Source organism: Triturus cristatus, chromosome 10 (genome assembly GCF_964204655.1).
Source record: "Triturus cristatus chromosome 10, aTriCri1.1, whole genome shotgun sequence".
Taxonomy (NCBI): Eukaryota; Metazoa; Chordata; class Amphibia; order Caudata; family Salamandridae; genus Triturus; species Triturus cristatus.
Genome location: NC_140593.1, coordinates 1,225,138,123 through 1,225,157,410, shown reverse-complemented (window position 1 = coordinate 1,225,157,410; position 19,288 = coordinate 1,225,138,123). Strand labels below are relative to the sequence as shown.

General features: G+C 53.7%; 1 protein-coding gene across 7 annotated transcripts in view; it reads left to right on the top strand.

Moving 5' to 3' along the window:
- The window catches only part of PLXNB3 (plexin B3), a 394,300-nt gene that overhangs the window by 152,164 nt on the left and 222,848 nt on the right, over nt 1-19,288 (top strand). For 6 of the 7 annotated variants that reach the window (XM_085629786.1, XM_085629789.1, XM_085629790.1 and 3 more), the window contains one exon: nt 11,914-12,052. In XM_085629786.1, the coding sequence (XP_085485912.1) occupies nt 11,939-12,052 (114 nt within the window). In that variant the 5' untranslated portion in view covers nt 11,914-11,938. Of the gene's footprint in view, nt 1-11,913; nt 12,138-19,288 lie in introns of those variants that run through there. The other variant, XM_085629791.1, reaches the window with a different exon arrangement.

The window sequence follows — 19,288 nt, the reverse complement described above, 5'->3', positions numbered from 1 at the left end:
ACTACACGTAAGCTCCCAAAATCATGAGCCCCCAAGATGAAGTACAGTGCCTCACCCCCAATGCCTTATCCCGCCCAATCAGAATGAAAAACTCCTTATCAACTAAAGAATTAGGTTCCCTACTCCGCTCTTACAAGCTATCTTACCTCCCACACAACTCTGTGCACCCAGATAACTTGCATATAGATTCCTTAATCTAGTCTAACCCCAGCAACACACACAGAGCCACTAGAGAACTCCAGAGGCATAGTGGAAAACAACCTCACGCGTACCCCTCTAACACACGCGAACCCAACATAGCACCAAACAAGACGCGGCTAAAATGTATACCCCTAAACTGCAGGTCCGCATCCAGACATGCAGCCGATATGGCTGACCTTCTACTCGCTAACGAACCAGACATTCTAATCCTGACGGAAACATGGCTACATGAATCATCTACACCCATCCTAGACATACTTGTACCCCCTAACTATGACCTCGCCAGACTAGACAGAATTGATAGGCCGAGTGGTGGGATCGCTTGCAGTGACCATCGCCAATGCCCCGGCACCGCCCTCCTGTGAGCATCTTTGCTTCAACATCTCTAGTAACAACAAACAAATATGTTCTTTACACACATTCTACCACTCGCCAGGAGTTAACATCACATTCATAGAACACCTCATGGATATTCTAGCGACGAATGACGGCCAACAAAATATGCAAATTTTCCTGGGTGACTTCAACCTTCACTGGGATGATCAGAACGACCTAGGGGTCAACAGCCTCAAAGCTTTCCTCTCAGACCTTAATCTTAACCAACTCTGTAACAGCCCCATTCACGACAAAGGCGCAACCCTCGACCTAGTAATCTCCAAAGTTGACTCCACTCAGCTTGACTCGATTCTCCCCTGTGATTGGTCTGACCATCACATCATTACATTCCAAATCATGGAATCAGTTAAACGACTTTCGACACAATCCCTGAGCACAAAGATCTGGAAGAGAAATCTAATAAAACGTTAGCTCCGACCTACTAGCATCCTCTAATCCAAACATCCTATGTCCCCCGGAAGACCTAGCCGATGTACAAGGTCTGACCAACCACTACTTCCACTCCATGAACGGCGAACTGGACAAAATAGCCCCTCTACAATTGAAAAGAACCACCACAAAAGACTCAATCTTGGTATGATGGTAGGCGAAATGAAGACAGACGGTCACTGAGCGACGATGGAAATCCACACCGTCAGCTGACCACCTTAAGCTACTAAGAACCACCAGAAACTCCTACTTTAGAAAGATAAGAAGATCTAAAACTGACTTCTTCAGTAATCAACTAGACCAAGCCAAGAACCGTCCCAAAAAACTATTCGATTTAATCCAAGCCCAAACCAAGAATGCACCCACCCACCCATCCCAAGGTTATCCCGGACACTCTACCCAACTGTGAGGAATTTGCCTCCTTTTTCACTACAAAATCAGAAACCATAAAAACCGACCTACTCAATGGCCTTTTATCCCTCACGGACATGCAAAAGAACTCCTCACTGCCCCCGACAGGTGACCCAGTCAAATGCTCCACAAAATTCAACCTTAAAAACAACGCAACCTGGTCCTCCTTCAACACTTACAGTGAAGATACCATACTTAAGACGCTAACCACCTTGAATCCCTCCAGCCACTTCACAGACCCACTACCCGCTAACCACTTAAAAGACTTCATTCCACTGTTACTACCTCTCTGGACCAAGATTATAGATACCTCCCTCCTTCAAGGAACCATCCCAGAAATCCTGAAAACAGGTCCGGTATCCCCTATCCTAAAGAAACCAACAGCTGACCCATCGGACCTAAATAACTATCGCCCGATATCCAACATCCCCACTCTAGCCAAGCTCTTGGAAAAATGTGTTCATACGCAGCTTAGCGACCACATCGAACAATTCAACCTGCTCAACCAATACCAATCCGGCTTCCGGGCAGGTTACAGTGCTGAATCAGCCAAGACCCGCATAATTGACGCTCTAAAAATCCTTGACCAAAACAAAGCCTGTTTACTAATATTACTCGACCGGTCATCGGCATTTGACACCATCAAACACGATAACTTGCTAGAGCTCCTGAAACACAGAATGGGATTATCTGGATCTGTGCTTGCCTGGTTTACCTCTTTCCTCCAAAATAGATCTCAAAGATTCAAGGTCAATCAATCCTTGTCTAACCCCGTTGCAGTCACGTTAGGAGTACCCCAAGGCTCTTCCCTTTCACCCACACTTTTCAACCTTTTCATGGAGCCTCTCACCAAACTTCTCAGTCTCTCCAAGAGCTATTTCCATATGTATGCAGACGACACCCAACTCTACATCAAGATCCATTCACTGGAGGACATCAAATCTCTCAACACAACGCTACAAAAAACTCAAACATGGCTGGCCGAAAACCATTTGAAACTAAAGTCCCTCAAAATGAAGTTCCTCTTAACCCCCCCCCACCCGAATCATCCAACATCCTTGACTGGATGAAGCACCTAACAGCACTCAGAGGGCAACCTCTCGTGATCGAATCAGCAAAATCGCTAGGCGTGACACTGGACAGAAAACTAAAGATGCAGAAGCAAATCAGCGCCTCCACAAAAGGAGCAAACATCACATGAAGACCCTGTGAAAACTGAAACCCTTCCTGCCAGCAAACGACTTCAAACAAGCAGTTCAAGCCCTAGTAATCCCAAGAGTGGAATATGGGGCTGTAACCCTATGCGGCCTCCCCAGATCGACGACCGCCCCGCTAAGAGCCGCTATCAATTCAGCTGCGAGACTCATCACAGGCTCAAAGAGAACCTCTCCCATCTCTCCAGACCTTAGAGCCCTCAACTGGCTCCCGTTCGAAGCTAGAATTCATCTGAAAATAGCATGTATGACGCACAAGGCCCTACACCAAAATTCTCCAAGCTATCTAGCGCAGAAACTGGTACTTTCCGCTGGTAACAGACCCTCCAGGAGCTCCAAGAATCTTCTACTGAAACCACAACGATTTGCCAAGAAAAAACGTACACCTGATCCTTCTCTGGAATGACTCCCAGGATCTGGGATGCTTTGCCCACAGAAACCAGACTGAACCCTTCCACTACCTCCTTCAAAAAAGAAGTGAAAGCGATTCTCATGGCTAAACACGCGTGAATTACTTACTTATTACTGTATTTTAACTACTAGTCTGTATTATTGAGCACCTTGTATGTGAATCACCTATACTTGTACTATTTAATGCTTGTACCCGTTTCCAACATCTGACATGTAAAGCGCTCTGATACCCGCAAGGGTCTTGTTCGCGCTATATAAAACCTTCAAATAAATAAATAAGGTCCAGGCAGAAGAATGTTCAGTACTTGGCCCCACTCAAGCCCTTCAGACCCTGGTCGGGGCCTTGGGCACACTGGCACTCAGCAAACGCTTCCCATCAGTGAATGTGGCGCGGGATCGCCTCTTTCAGCAACCAGGGGTCCCCCTTAATACACAAACACCGATGTTAGAGCCCCTCTCCCCCCCCCATTACAAGAATAAGTCTTACCTGCACGGCGAGTTGGGTGAAACAAATTCATTGTATGTAGATACGGGCCTCGTGTTGATGTAAAGCGCGCCGCGCTGTGCGCTATATAGAGCCTCATTAATAATATAAAAATACAGTCTGCTGTACTGGGGTGAAGGAGTGTGCGCACTGCTCTTGCACCTGGACTGTGGGTGGTCTGTAAGCGCGCCTGTAGTGGGATGAAGACTGGGTTGGGGTCCTGTACCTTAATTGTGGGTGGTTTGTAGACTCGTTTGTATTGGGATGAATGGGTGAGGGTCTTGTACCAGACTGTGGGTGGTCTGTAGGATCCTGGACTGTGGGTGGTCTGTAGGATCCTGAACTGTGGGTGGTCTGTATGATCTTGGATGATACTGGGTGGGGGTCTTTTACCTGGACTGTGCGGAGTCTTTCGGCTCCTGTACTGGGATGAGGTTTGGGGTCTTGTACCTGGGCAGTGGCTGGTCTGTAGGCCCTATACTGGGATGGTGACTGCATGGGGATCTTGTACCTGGACTATCGGTAGTCTGTGGTCTTCTGTACAGGGACGATGACTGGATTCGAGGTCTATTTCCTGGACTGTGGATGGTCTGTAGGCTCATGAACTGTGGGTGGTCTGTAGGCTCCTGTACTGGGTGAGGGTCTTGTACCTGGGTTAAAGGTGGGTTGTAGGCTCGTGGAATATGAGTGGTCTGTAGGCTCCTGGATTGTGTGTGATCTGTAGGCTACTGTGCTGGGATGATGACTGGGTTGGGGGGGGGGGTCTAGTACCTTGACTGAGGGTGGCCTGTAGGCACACAGATTGTGGGTGGTCTGTAGGCTCCTGGACTGTGGGTGCTCTGTAGGTTCCTGTACTGGGATGATGACTGGGTGGGGGTCTTGTACCGGGACTGTGGGTGGTCTAAAGGCTCCTGGACTGGGGCGCTATTGCCTCCTGTACCGGGATGTGTGGGTGGGGGGTTGTAAGTTCGCCTGTACTGGGGTAAGTCTGGAAGGGGCTGCAGAGGTGGGGGGTCTTGGGACGCTATTGCCTCCTGTACCAGAGTGATGGTGGGGGGGGGGGGCGAATTAAGTTCTCCTGATGACGGCGGGGTGGTGGTCTGTGCTGTGACGGGCCTGGACACTGCAGCTTGGCACCGGCTGTGATAATGGGGTCCCTTCAGAGTGGGCATGCGGAGGGCGCCGGCGCCACATAATGGCCTCTTCTTAGCAGTGCCAGAGCAGAGTCACGAGGGGCCTGGGGTCACCGGGCCCCAAACAGTGACAGCCTTCAGCCTCCACAGATGGCCCGCACAATCCTCACATTCAAGGCCCTGGCAGGGGAACCAGAGCTCCGCTCTGTTGGTGCGCCCCAACCCAGGCGCGCACGCATCTTCAACGGTGTACCCCAATAACTAACCCCTCCCCAGTACACACAGCTGTGGCGATGACCCTCAAAGCTGGCGCGCACGCAGCTTTTACGGTGTAACCCAATAACTGCGCCCCCCCAGTACACACAGCTGTGGCGATGACCACCAACCCTGGCACGCACGCAGCTTCAACGGTGTACCCCAATAACTGCCCCCTCCCCACAGTTCACACACAGCTGTGGTGATGCACCTCAATCCTGGCGCACACGCAGCTTTTACGGTGTACCCCAATAACCCCTTCCCCCAGTACACACAGCTGTGGTGACCTTCAAACCTGGTGCACACGAAGCTTCTACAGTGTACCCCTATAACTGACCCCCACACACACAGCTGTGGTGATGACCCTCAATCCAGATGCGCACGCAGCTTCTATGGTGTACCTCAATAACTGACCTGCCCCCCAGTACGCATAGCTGTGGCGATGATACTCAAACCTGGTGCACACGCAGCTTCTATGGTGTACCCCTATAACTGACCCCCACCCCCGTACACACACAGCTGTGGCGATGACCCTCAAAGCTGGCGCGCACACAGCTTCTACGGTGTACCCCAATAACTGACACCCCCCGTACACACAGCTGTAGAGATGACCATCAACCCTGGCGCTCACGCAGATTCTACGGTGTACCCCAATAACTGCCCCCTCCCCACAGTTCACACACAGCTGTGGCGACCATCAACCCTAGGGTGCACGCAGCTTCTACGGTGTACCCCAATAACTGACCCCTCAGTACACACAGCTGTGGCAATGACCATCAACCCTGGCGCGCACGCAGCTTCTACAGTGTACCCCAATAACTACCCCCTCCCCCATTACACACACAGCTGTGGCGATGACCATCCCTGGTGCGCATGAAGCTTCTATTGTGTACCCCTATAACTGGACCCCCCCAGTACACACACAGCTGTGGTGAGGACATCAACCCTGGTGCGCACGCAGCTTCTACAGTGTACCCCAATAACTGCCCCTTCCCCCAGTACACACGTAGCTGTGATAATGCACCTCAATCTGGGTGCGTACGCATCATCTTCAGGGTACCTAAATAACTGATCTTTATCAACCCCTCCCCCAAACCCCCCCCACCCCCGTACACATAGCTGTGGTGATGCGCCTCAATCCAGCCTGTCGATAAACCTCGATCACCTCTGGAACAGCTATTCGTTACACTCGCTTGTATTACACGTTTACAGGTTGAAGCACTGGGGTGTAAAGTGTTTGCCCAGGACCACACAATGATTGAATGTGTTACGGGACTCCGGGTTGGAAAGCCCGCAGCAGTCACTACAAGCAGGCAATGCGCATTATCATTGGAAATCCCTCTATGAAGAAAGGATGAATCTAAGACTCCTGGAGAAACAGTGGAGACAATCTCCATCCACCACGAATCGGCAAGATCCAAATACCACAAACACATCTTCCATGAACAAGCATCTGCAATGCAATAGGTCTCGCATTTTCACGAGTTTGAGCTATTGGCATTGTAAATGGCAATGCCTTTTATTTTTGTTTTGGTTTTTTAAACATAAATAAAAGGCATTGCCATTTACAATGCCAATAGCTTAAACTTGCGTAAATGCGAGACCTATTGCATTGAAATGATTGTTTTAAATGACGCAGCTCGGCACAGGAAAATTGCTTGCAGCGCCACTGTGCTATTTCATTGTAAATATCCCCCTTTAACACTGCAACAACTTTATGACAGTCAGTCCCATGCGGGCGCTCTAGGTTCAGTTGCCTGGTGGTTTAGAACCAATCATGTGTTCACATTTATTGTTGGCATTAATAAGCATAAGCATGTTTCTGTGCTGCAGCTCTAAACTCCCCAGAAACAAATGCCAACACTCTCGCAGTGACGTCTACGGGGCTCGGTTTCGATGTGTGTGATGGCGTTAAATGTATCTGCATGGTTCTTTCTACTCGCTATAGTGTCACTCAGTGTCGTGCTTTAGGCAAGAGAATTTCAAGCATAAGCACGCTGAAAACACAGAAATGTCCCACATAAGGGGTCTGGAAACTTCACGCTATGCCAATGTTGGGAGACATTGGGGATTTCACAAGCAGAATGTCCAGGTACTGTTGCCGTTTCGTAGTTCCTGATCAGGGGTGTGAGGTACGTGAAAATGGAAGCTGTTGATACATAAAAAGCCGTGAGGTGATGTGGATAGCAGGACAGCTTCCTGAAGCGGAGGTTTAATGACACAGGCTCAAGAGAGAGATGCTGTTTCCATCACTCCAACACAAGGGCTTTAAAACGAGCGGAAGCGATGGTGCACCTCATTCGTCACCAGTTCTGCACGTCGCAGTCCCAGGCACGCGCAGATAATGCAGGAATTGTGATTCTCAAAAAGTTACTGGCCCTACAGGAAATTGAACTGAAAGAAAGCACAAAAATGCTTGTTTTATTTTGCATACACATGCCACATGGTGGATAAACAATTGTGGGACAGCTGTTAAAAGAATACGCTGTCCTCTGAAGCACTCGTCCTGCAATAAAAAGAAAAAAAAAGCACTGTAAAAACAAGCACGCGAGTGGTGCGCGCCTGCGCCACAACGAGACATCTGGTTTCAATTATTGCGCTCGTGTCTGGGCACGATAATTGAAACCACATGGCAGCCGTGCAGGTAACCGACATCAATGGGCCATGGGCGGAGCAATGCGTCCGCCTTTGGCCAATTGCGTGCCGTCTTTGTTAAAAAGACGCATGCAAAGGCCAATAGCGTGGGACAAAACAAAAAGCACACGCACGAACGTGTGCGATTGTTAGGTCAGTTTTTGAAAGCCCTTACATGAAGTCTTCGCCAGAACAGCGCATGCGCGCTGTTACAGGCGCGACCTAAAAAGCATCACACTTCAGAACACTCCTCAACTCAGCCAAAAACAGACCCAAAAAACTATTTGACCTCATCAAAAATCCAAACTGCTCTCCCTCAACCGTCAAGCCTGACGATCCTCCAAAGAAAGCTGCAGAATCTGCTATATTCTTTGATGAAAAAGTTAAATCACTGGTGGATCCGGTCATTCATCCCACCCCCATAGAGGAGCGAACATCCTTAGTCATTTGGCAGAACTTTGACGCCATCTCTGAAGATGCCCTCCTCAAATGTAACCTCGAAACAAAACCCTCTAATCATTCTTCCGACCCCATCCCGAGTGATTTTGCCATTGACTTCTACACCCACTCTCTTTCCTATTGGACCAGTTTGGTTAACCTCCTCCTCAGCCAAGGGTCCCATCCTGCTGCCCGTAAAACAGGACAGGTTACCCCACTTCTGAAAAAAATTATCAGCTGATGCGAACGACCTCAACAACTTCCGCCACATCACCAACCTCCATTTTCTTGCGACAATCACTGAAAGATGTGTGGCGAAATAACTTTCCCTACATATCAAGGATAACAATCTTCTCCACGAATTCCAATCTGGCTTCATGCAAGACTGCAGCACTGAAACAGCCCTGCTGCAAGGGATCGACGCCCTACGTGTACTTGACCGGGGGAATCTGGTATTCTGATCCTTCTAGACCTTTCTGCAGCCTTTGACACTGTTAATCACAACACTCTCCTTAACACTCTTCAACAGAGAATGGGCATGGAGGGCACTGTGCTTAAATGGTTTGCCTCATTCCTCTCGGACAGATCCCAAATGATCAAAATAGCGAGCAGCCTTTCGTCTTCAATGGCTGTAGGTCAAGGCGTCCCTCAAGGTTCTATCCTGGCTCCCACTTTGTTTAATCTCTATTTGGAACCATTAGGGAACCTCCTAAGTAAATCTGGGATCCATTACCACCTCTATGCTGATGACACCCAAATCTACCGTTAGTTGTCTTCTGCACACACAATCTCAATCCTTGTTAGAAATGGGATTTTGGGTAGGCTAGGGCGTGGGCCTAAGCCAGGCAAAAACCACCACTGTAGTCAGGATAAGGGAGTTACACGTCTAAAATGACCCCTGCTCACCCCCTTGGTAGCTTGGCACGAGTAGTCAGGCTTATCTTAGAGGCAGTGTGTAAAGCATTTGCACATAACTAACAATAATAGTGTACACTCTACAAAAGGACACCACACTAGTTTAGAAAAATATCCAATATTTTTATATAATTAAAAGAAGACCAAAACGATAAAAATCCACAATACTATACTTAAAAGTTCACAGTTCAAAAATACGTTGATTAAAAAGTGTTCCTTGTGTGGATAGCTCCGTCCGGGCTACCCCGGTGTCATGAACACACAAATCCAAAAACTGTTCTGGCTGACCGCGCGTCGCAGGCCAGCTACGGTGCCGGGAAGACACGCAAACAGTACCTTTCAGAGATGCAGGGCGATGTGGCCCTTGAAGTCACTTGCGTTGCAGGTCGAGCTCCTTTCTGATGGAATCAGGAGCGCTGGCGCCAACAGGCATCGGGTGCTGTGGTACGGCGTGCGGTGCCCCCAGATCGCGGTGCGAGCAGCGGCTTGGTGGTGGCGTCAGATGGCATCGTTGGTGAGACCAGGGTCGCGGTGCGGGATGGAGGCGGTGCTCGTCACGGTGCTAGCAGGTCACGGTGCAAGCAGCAGTGTTGCCGTTGCTGAAGCGCTGTTGTTGGCTGACTAGCGGGAGTCGATGGCACCGGCGTTGGTGGGCCAAGGCTGCAGTGTGAAATGAGGGCGGTGCGTCGTGTAACTTACAAGCAGTGCCCCCGAACCACGGTGCAAGCAGCGGCGTCTGTCTCGGCGGGAAGAGGCGGCGTCAGGAAGGCCAAGGTGTCCTCGTGAAGCAAGACGGTGTGGAGTGCGGTGCCCACAGGTCGCAGTGCAAGTAGCGGCTCGGTGGCGGCGTCAACCGGCATCATCGGTGAGACTAGGGTTGCGGTGCGGCGTTGCTGCAGTGCCCTCTGCGGTGCCTTCAGGACACGAGTCGGCAGTGGCGTTGTAGACGTCATCGAGTTGGTGTTCTTCGGGTTGCAGCACAAAACACACAGTCCCCAGTGCTGAGGGTCGAAGAACTTGAAGTCTTTGCTGTTCCTGAGACTTCGTGAACAGGGGGCAAGCTCTACCTCAAGCCCTTGGAGAGACTCACAAGTTAGGTTGCAGAAAGTCCAGTCCAGGCTTTTCACTGTCCAAGACAGAAGCAGCCACTGCAGGTCAGCCCAGCAAAGCACCCAGCAAAGCAGTCGTTCCTTTTCACAGCTTCTCCGGCTCTTCTTCTTGGCAGTCTTCTTGATCCAGATGAGTTCTATAGTTCAGGGGTCTGGGCCCCAGTATTTGTACACAAAAATCCTTTGATCTTCCAGGCAGAGGGTGTCTGTGCCCGGCCAGAGCCAGTTCGGCCTTCTCTGGTGTGAATTCCTGGCAGGAGGTGGAGACTGCTTTGTTAGAGGCAGACCAGGCCCTTTGAGGTGCAGGGAAATCTCCTCCCCGTTCACCCATCGCAGCCCAGGTTTATTTAGCCCTTTGCTGACCCACCTAGATTATCGGGAGCCTCCCTGCTTCATAGCCATCTGACGTCCAAAACCCAGACAGGCATTCCAGCTGAGGCACACGGGATGACCGAGCAAAATAATACCCACTTTCCGAAAGTGGCCTTAATGAACTCAGAATGACAAGGGCACCCTCGCTAAAGGCTGCGTCTTTAGATGCTGAGTTCAGGCATACCAAACTTCATTCACTTATACCTTTTTCGGGCTACGTACGTGGTGGCACAATCCGTGCTGCAGGCCCACGAGTATCGGTGGACTCACAAGCCTCGGCACCCGCAGTGCCCTTTACTGGGGACTGACAAGTAAGTCACACATCCAATCATAACACAATTTACCACAGGAGCACCAGCACCTTACCACTGATCAGCAGTGCAAAAAGCGCGCAGAAACGTTACACCAGTAAAAACCGAGTCAAAAACTCAGGGGAAACACGCCAAAAGACGCCAAGTCTAACCATCCTTAACACTACTCTCAACTCTATTCAAAACTGGATGTCAGCTCATCAACTCATTCTGAATCCTTCCAAAATTGAATTCCTCCTTCTCTCTACCTCACGTTTTCCTCCTCCTGTTCAATCTTGGATGGATAAGCCGAATCTACTTAACAAACCTATCGTTGTCGACTCCAGTGTTTGCAGTGCTGACTTTCTGTGGTCCACACCAGACATGACGCTAAAAACCTTGGTCCAATCTCTGGTTCTCTCTAGATTGGACCATTGCAGTTCTCTTCTTGCTGCCCCCCCACATCCCACCTTTCCCCTCTTAAATCTGTTCTCCATTCAGCGGCTCGTTTTATATTTGGGGCCAAAAGAAGTGACCACATCACACCCATTTTGTCTTCTCTTCGATGGCTTCCCATCGAGGCAAGATCTATCTACAAGACTGCCTGTATCACCCACAAAGCCTTGCACACTTCCTCCCCTCCATATCTGGTGAATAAACTTAAAATCTCTGGAGGCGCGAGGCCTTCACATAATGCGGAAAAATTACTGCTTGAGCCCTCCACCTTCAAAAGGGAAAGATCGATGGCTCAATCGTTCTCAGGCAATGCGGCTAGAATCTGGAACTCGCGTCCTCCACCACTCCGTACCACCAACTCTACCCAGACTTTCAAAGCTGACCTCAAATCTCTTCTCTCCCAAAGACACTTCCAGAATTAATACAATGTTGTAAATATGTATTCTATTCCTGGAACAACATAATCCTTGTGTGGTTTTTTTGTGTGATTGATTTTACTTCTTCAACTATCCCGTTTGTATCTGTAACGTGTACGTATGTAAATCTCCTCATGTAACGTACTTGGTTCTATTGTGAAGCGCTCAGACACCTTTGGGTAAAGTGTGCGCTATATAAAAATGCATTAAATAAATTATCTGCCATCTTAACTCTGTGGAGAGGGGTGCCTTTCATCTCATGCCCCTCACCTGTACCCCCACCCATCATGTGCGTTGCCGTAGCTCACCCTTTGACCCTGATAGCCTTCTTGTCTTTCTTCCTTGCCAGACAGGACCATGTGCCCTAGGCTGCAATGTCCAGTTGCGGTGCTATGAAGTCTAGTGCCTCTTGGAGCGCAGTGCTAGGCGTTGGCGCTATGAAGACTGGAGTTTCCAGGAGTCTGAGCTGTCAGACGCCCGTCGGAGCGGTGAGTGCCAGGGGGCAGCTCGTGGGGTACCTGTCTCAAGTGTCCATGTCTCTCTGAGGGTCTCTCCTTGCTGTGCTACGGACAGGTGGGTCCGTTGAATGTCTGTCGCTCGCCTGCCTGTCTCTCATTCTTGTCGTGTCTTACCTGCTTGTCTCTCCAGGGGCATGCCTTTACATCACCTGCTTGCCTCTTACCTGCCCTCTCTTACTTCCTGCCTTGGTCATCTCCCTGACAGTCTGTGTTGCCTGACTCTCTCACCTGCCCCCTCTTGCTTCTGTCTTTATATCATCTCCCTGTCGGACCCTCTCTCCTGCCCTCTATTTATTCCGCCTTTAGATCATCTCCCTGCCCTTCTCTTGCCTCCCTCTCACCTGCCGTCTCTTACTTCTGCCTTTATATCCTCTCCCTGCCTGTCTCTTGCCTCCCTCTCACCTGCCCTCTCTTGCTTCCACCTTTATACCATCTCCCTGTCCGTCTCTAGCCTCCCTCTCTCCTGCCCTCTCTTGCTTCCGCCTTTATATCATCTCGCTGTCCATCTCTTGCCTCCCTCTCACCTGCCGTCTCTTACTTCTGCCTTTATATCCTCTCCCTGTCCGTCTCTTGCCTCCCTCTCACCTGCCGTCTCTTACTTCTGCCTTTATATCCTCTCCCTGTCCGTCTCTTGCCTCCCTCTCACCTGCCCTCTCTTATTTCTGCCTTTATATCATCTCCCTGGCCGTCTCTGCCCCCACTCTCACCTGCCCTCTCTTACTTCTGCCTTTATATCCTCTCCCTGTCCGTCTCTTGCCTCCCTCTCACCTGCCCTCTCTTATTTCTGCCTTTATATCATCTCCCTGGCCGTCTCTGCCCCCACTCTCACCTGCCCTCTCTTATTTCTGCCTTTATATCCTCTCCCTGTCCATCTCTTGCCTCCCTCTCACCTGCCGTCTCTTACTTCTGCGTGTATATCCTCTCCCTGTCCGTCTCTTGCCTCCCTCTCACCTGCCCTCTCTTATTTCTGCCTTTATATCCTCTCCCTGGCCGTCTCTGCCCCCACTCTCACCTGCCGTCTCTTACTTCTGCCTTTATATCCTCTCCCTGTCCGTCTCTCGCCCCCTCTCACCTGCCCCTTTATATCCTCTCCCTGTCCGTCTCTTGCCCGACTCTCAATAAGTCAATCAATCGGTATTTGCAAAGCGCGTGAATCACCACGAGGTATCCAGGCGCTGCGTGGGAGGGTGTGGGGGGAGGGCTACTCAAACATCCAGGTCTTGAGACGGCTCCTGAATTCGGCGAGGGAGGCGGAGCTTCAGATGTGGATGGGGAGGTCACTCCAGGCTTTGGCGTGAGGTGGGAATGGTTTGGGGGAAGGTGGCCAAACGCAGGTGTCTGGTGGGGTGGTGAAGAGTCAGGCGGTTGTCCAGGTATTCTGGTCTTGAGTTGTGGGGGGCTTTGTAGGTGTGAGTGAGCAGCTTGAAGTGGCATGTCTTCTTGATGGGGGGCCAGTGCAGGGGGCGGAGGTGGGGGGGATTAGGGGTGGGATGTCTTGGCAGATCCAGGGTGATTCTTGCTGCTGCATCCTAATGGTTCTGGAGGGATGGGCTGACTCACACCTTCCCTCTTTAACTTCCGCCTTTATTTCATCTCCCCGCCTGCCTCCCGCCTGCCTTGTCTGCGTTCTTCTGCATCGCTCCTAAAGCACCTGTCTCAATACACCAGAGTTCCGTTGCAGCAGGTGCAGTGGAACCGGGCACAGAGCCCTGACAGATTACTGCAATCCCCACAGTTCAGAGAGCAGCCGGGGCCCATTTCCTTCCTTGCACTGGGGTCTGTCACACTGGGTAGGGCATTGCACCACTGGGATGGGGTCACTGCAGAGTGCACCTGCTGCGGAAGAGGGGGGGTGGGGGGGTTGAACCCTTCTCTGGTTTGTTGTCCACTGTATGAAAGTACTGTGATCTCTCATAGAGGTGCAGGGGGGTGCTGGCCGCCTGCCCTTGGGTTCCCCCACAGCAGGTTTAACATGAACATTCCTCTACCTTGGCGCCGGGCCTTCGGTGACGCGCACCAGTGTATGTGGTGACCATCCGTGGCGCATGCCATGCGTGGCGCCGGGCCTTCGGTGACACGCACCAGTGTATGTGGTGACCATCCATGGTGCACGCCATGCGTAGCACTGGGCCTTCGGTGACGCGCACCAGTGTATGTGGTGACCATCCGTGGCGCACGCCATGCGTGGCACCGGGCCTTCGGTGACGCGCACCAGTGTATGTGGTGACCATCCCGCACGCCATGCGTGGCACCGGGCCTTCGGTGACGCACACCAGTGTATGTGGTGATCATCCGTGGCGCATGCCATGCGTGGTGCCGGGCCTTGGGTGACGCACACCAGTGTATGTGGTGACCATCCGTGGCGCACGACATGCGTGGCGCCGGGCCTTCGGTGACGCACTCCAGTGTATGTGGTGACCATCCATGGCGCACGCCATGCGTGGCACCGGGCCTTCGGTGACGCACACCAGTGTATGTGGTGACCATCCGTGGCGCATGCCATGCGTGGTGCCGGGCCTTGGGTGACGCACTCCAGTGTATGTGGTGACCATCCATGGCGCACGCCATGCGTGGCACCGGGCCTTCGGTGACGCACACCAGTGTATGTGGTGACCATCCGTGGCACACGCCATGCGTGGTGCCGGGCCTTGGGTGACACACTCCAGTGTATGTGGTGACCATCCGTGGCGACGCACCTTGGGTGGCACACTCCAGTGTGCACTGTGGTGACCATTGGTGGCGCACGCTATGCGTGGCGCTGGGCCTTGTGTGACGCACTCCAGTGTTTGCAGTGCTGACCTTTCCTGGTGCTGGGCCTTGGGTGACGCACTCCAGCGTTTGCAGTGCTGACCTTCCGTGGTCCACACCACACGTGGTGCCCGGCCTTGTGTAACCCACTCCAGTGTTTGCAGTGCTGACCTTCCTTGACAGCGGGCCTTGGGTGACGCACTCCAGTGTTTGCAGTGCTGACCTTCCGTGGCGCCTGGCCTTATGTGACGCATTCCAGTGTTAGCAGTGCTGACCTTCCGTGGCGCCGGGCCTTGGGTGATGCACTCTAGTGTTTGCAGTGCTGACCTTGTGTGGCGCCGGGCCTTGGGTGACGCACTCCAGTGTTTGCAGTGCTGACCTGCCATGGCACCGGGCCTTGTGTGACGCACTCCAGTGTTTGCAGTGCAGACCTTCCGTGGTCCACACCACATGTGGCGAGGGGCCTTGTGTGACACACTAGTGTTTGCAGTGCTGATCTTCCATGGCGCTGGGCCTTGTATGACACACTCTAGTGTTTGCAGTGCTGATCTTCCGTGGCGCGGGCCTTGTGTGACACACTCCAGTGTGTGCAGTGCTTACCTTCCGTGGTCCACAGCACATGTGGCACCTGGCCTTGTGTGATGCACTCCAGTGTTTGCAGTGCTGACCTACCGTGGCACCAGGCCTTGGGTGACGCACACCAGTGTTTGCGGTGCTGACCTTCCATGGCGCCGGGCCTTGTGTGAAGCACTCCAGTGTTTGCAGTGCAGACCTTCCGTGGTCCACACCACACGTGGCGAGGGGCCTTGTGTGAAGCACTCCAGTGTTTGCAGTGCAGACCTTCCGTGGTCCACACCACACGTGGCAAGGGGCCTTGTGTGACACACTCCAGTGTTTGCAGTGCTGACCTTCCGTGGCTCCGGGCCTTGGGTGACTCACTCCAGTGTTTGCAGTGCTGACCTTCCGTGGCGCCAGGCCTTGGGTGACGCACTCCAGTGCTGACCTTCCGTGGTGCCGTGCCTTGGGTGATGCACGCCAGTGTGTGCAGTGCTGACCTTCCGTGGTGCCGGGCCTTGGGTGACGCACTCCAGTGTTTGCAGTGCTAACCATCTGTGGTCCACACCACCTGTGGCGCTGGGCCTTGTGTGACACACTCCATTGTTTGCAGTGCTGACCTTCCGTGGTGCCTGGCCTTGTGTGACGCACTCCAGTGTTTGCAGTGCTGACCATCTGTGGCGCCTGGCCTTGTGTGACGCACTCCAGTGTTTGCAGTGCTGACCTTCCGTGGCGCCTGGCCTTGTGTGACGCACTCCAGTGCTGACCTTCCTTGACAGCGGGCCTTGGGTGACGCACTCCAGTGTTAGCTGTGCTGACCTTCCGTGGTGCCGGGCCTTGGGTGATGCACTCTAGTGTTTGCAGTGCTGACCTTGTGTGGTGCCGGGCCTTGGGTGATGCACTCCAGTGTTTGCAGTGCTGACCTTCCATGGTCCACACCACATGTGGCGCTGGGCCTTGTGTGACACACTCTAGTTTGCAGTGCTGACCTTCTGTGGCGCCTGGCCTTGTGTGACGCTCTCCAGTGTTTGCAGTGCTGACCTTCCATGGCGGCGGGCCTTGTGTGACGCACTCCAGTATTTGCAGTGCAGACCTTCCGTGGTCCACACCACACGTGGAGAGGGGCCTTGTGTGATACACTCCAGTGTTTGCAGTGCTGACCTTCCGTGGCGTCGGGCCTTGGGTGATGCTCTGTAGTGTTTGCAGTGATGACCTTCTGTAGCGCCGGGCCTTGGGTGACGCACTGTAGTGTTTGCTGTGCTGAACCTCCATGGTCCACACCACACGTGGCGCTGGGCCTTGTGTGACACACTCGTGTTTGCAGTGCTGACCTTCCGTGGCTCTGGGCCTTGTGTGATGCACTCCAGTGTTTGCAGTGCTGACCTTCCGTGGCACTGGGCCTTGGGTGATGTGCTCCAGTGTTTGCAGTGCTGACCTTCCGTGGTCCACGCCGCAAGTGGTGTCGGGCCTTGGGTGACTCACTCTAGTGTTTGCAGTGCTGACCTTCCGTGGTACCGGGCCTTGGGTGACGCACTCCAGTGTTTGCAGTGCAGACCTTCCGTGGTCCACACCACATGTGGCGAGGGGCCTTGTGTGACACACTCGTTTGCAGTGCTGATCTTCCGTGGCGCGGGCCTTGTGTGACACACTCCAGTGTTTGCAGTGCTGACCTTCCGTGGCGCCGGGCCTTGGGTGATGCACTCCAGTGTGTATAGTGCTTACCTTCCGTGGCACTGGCCTTGGGTGACGCACGCTAGTGTGCAGTGCTTACCTTCCGTGGTCCACAGCATGTTAGACGGACCGGGAGGGTCGGCCGAGGACAAGGGGAGAGGTCTCCGGGGAGAGCCGTCTCCAGCGATCGTACAGATAACTAGCTTCCCCCCCACAGACAGACACCACACACGGAGAAGGTTTAGCGTTCTTTATAGGCAATTTCTTACGGTACGATGGAAGGTACAAGGAGGTCTGGACTCAGGGGTCCCCTCGATTAAAGTCTCTCAAGATGGGGAAAGGGGGTAGCGGGACAGTCTGGTTACCAGTCTGGTAGTTGAGGTGGTACGGTGGATAGCTCACAATCCTCGAGCTCGGTGTTCTAGCTGGGACGGGCCGCGGCAGCGCCAGCAGGTCCCGGTGGAGATGGTTGATACACAGTCCGCGGCAGCGCCAGCAGGTCCCGGAGAGATGGTCGATGTACGGTCCGCGGCAGCGCCAGCAGGTCCCGGTGAGGATGGTCGTTACAACGGGCCGCGGCAGCGCCAGCAGGTCCCGACGAGGATGGATGTTGCAGAAGGCCGCGGCAGCGCCAGCAGGCAGGACGATAGTTCACAAGATAGGGCTACGGCAGCGCCAGTAGTCCGTCAAGGCTGAGTTCTCTCGGTGTCTCTCGACTCCAGGATACAACTGCCTCCCTGCTCCGGAGCTGCCCCAGTTATAGGGCAGGCGCCCTTTGATGTCCGGACCCTCGCACTTGGAGGTCGGAGGGTCCGGGGTGGAGGTGTCCAGACACCCAGCAGGGGGTGGAGCCAGCGCCTGGGGGAGCTGGAGGCGATCGGTACCTGGCGGGGGAGAGTCCTTGGCGCTTCATTCTCCCATTGACCTGCCAAGTGGTCCGCTCACCTCCTGGGTGGATGGTGGTGCCGGGATGTCGGGGCCGGCCAGGCCCAGGGTTAGGGTCGGATGGAGGCCACGCGGCCTCGTGGCGCAGGGCCCAAGATGGCGGCTTGACCCGGCCGGGGGAGCCGGTGGTGGCTTGGGTCCGTGATACATGGAGGTCCGAGGGCAGGGATTCCGTCGGGAGACGGGGTGCGGGTGATTCTCGTGGGTCACGCCTGGTGGGCCTGGGCTGGGGCCCTGTCATGCGGGGAGGGAGCCAGCCCTTCGTGTGGCCTGTCCAACACAGCACATATGGCTCCTGGCCTTGTGTGATGCACTCCAGTGTTTGCAGTGCTGACCTCCCGTGGCACCATGCCTTGGGTGACGCACACCAGTGTTTGCAGTGCTGACCTTCCATGGCGCCGGGCCTTGTGTGACGCACTCCAGTGTTTGCAGTGCAGACCTTCCGTGGTCCACACCACACGTGGCGAGGGGCCTTGTGTGACACACTCCAGTGTTTGCAGTGCTGACCTTCCGTGGCGCCAGGCCTTGGGTGACGCACTCCAGTGTTTGCAGTGCTGACCTTCCGTGGCGCGGGGCCTTGGGTGACGCACTCTGGTGTTTGCATTGCTGACCTTCCGTGGTCCACACGACACGTGACGCTGGGCCTTGGGTGACGCACTGTAGTGTTTGCAGTGCTGACCTTCCATGGTGCCAGGCCTTGTGTGACGCACTCCAGTGTGTGCAGTGCTGATCTTCCTTGTCGCCTGGCCCTGGGTGACGCACTCCAGTGTTTGCAGTGCTGACCTTCCGTGGCCAGGGCCTTGGGTGACGCACTCCAGTGTTTGCAGTGCTGACCTTCCGTGGCCAGGGCCTTGGGTGACGCACTCCAGTGCTGACCTTCCGTGGCCAGGGCCTTGGGTGACGCACTCAAGTGCTGACCTTCCGTGGCCAGGGCCTTGGGTGATGCACTCCAGTGCTGACCTTCCGTGGCCAGGGCCTTGGGTGACGCACTCCAGTGCTGACCTTCCGTGGCCGGGGCCTTGGGTGACGCACTCCAGTGCTGACCTTCCGTGGCCAGGGCCTTGGGTGATGCACTCCAGTGCTGACCTTCCGTGGCCAGGGCCTTGGGTGATGCACTCCAGTGCTGACCTTCCGTGGCCAGGGCCTTGGGTGATGCACTCCAGTGCTGACCTTCCGTGGCCAGGGCCTTGGGTGATGCACTCCAGTGCTGACCTTCCGTGGCCAGGGCCTTGGGTGATGCACTCCAGTGCTGACCTTCCGTGGCCGAGGCCTTGGGTGACGCACTCC